The sequence below is a fragment of the Propithecus coquereli genome, unplaced genomic scaffold (assembly GCF_000956105.1).
Source record: "Propithecus coquereli isolate 6110/MARCELLA unplaced genomic scaffold, Pcoq_1.0 Scaffold141, whole genome shotgun sequence".
NCBI classification, from domain to species: domain Eukaryota; kingdom Metazoa; phylum Chordata; class Mammalia; order Primates; family Indriidae; genus Propithecus; species Propithecus coquereli.
In genome coordinates, this window is record NW_012138414.1 from 1,071,222 (window position 1) to 1,071,828 (window position 607).

Sequence of the window (607 nt, forward strand, 5' to 3'; positions counted from 1 at the left end):
TAGATCTGTCTTCTAAATGGAAAACACAATGTAGCATGTGATGAAAAAGTATTTAATGACTGAATATATCCCTTAAAGTCAAATATACTATCTTTATAAAGGAGAGTTTTAAAAATAAATATGTATATGAAGGTAGGAGCATGCGGGTTTAAGTTACATCTGTTTGATAAGTTGCTACTGTCCTTAACCAAAAAACAACCTGTCAGCATGCACCTTGAACTTGCCAAAGATACTCGCTAAGAGAAAGCACTGTTAAAATGCATCTTTTCCTGGAAGAGGAAACAAGATTTAAGAGAAAGAAATAAGTATAGATTGGTCTTAGATTCCCCATGTTTAGAGAGCTGGTGAGTCATCTTCTAAAGAATGTTTGTTTTCTTTTTTTCTCCATTTCCTCTTTTAGAAACTCTTTAGTTGTGGAATGTAATACAGAAAACTGTACCCAATAAAAATGAACAACTCGATGATTTATCTCCAAGGGCACAGCAGCGAAACCAAGACACAGGGTGATAAAGCACTGCTGTACCATGCAAGACCCCTCGGGTCACCCCTCCCCAACCCTGATGCAGTTGTCTTTATGTTATCACTTCTTTGCTTTTCTTGATAATTT

The 607-nt window shown here is 36.1% G+C and overlaps 1 protein-coding gene across 1 annotated transcript in view; it reads right to left on the minus strand.

The window, feature by feature from the left end:
* Nucleotides 1-252: 252 nt before the first annotated feature.
* SLC35B3 (solute carrier family 35 (adenosine 3'-phospho 5'-phosphosulfate transporter), member B3) overlaps nt 253-607 on the minus strand; it is a 51,187-nt gene continuing 50,832 nt past the window's right edge. The window contains 1 exon segment of the mRNA XM_012639621.1: nt 253-269. Within this exon segment, the coding sequence (XP_012495075.1) occupies nt 253-269 (17 nt within the window).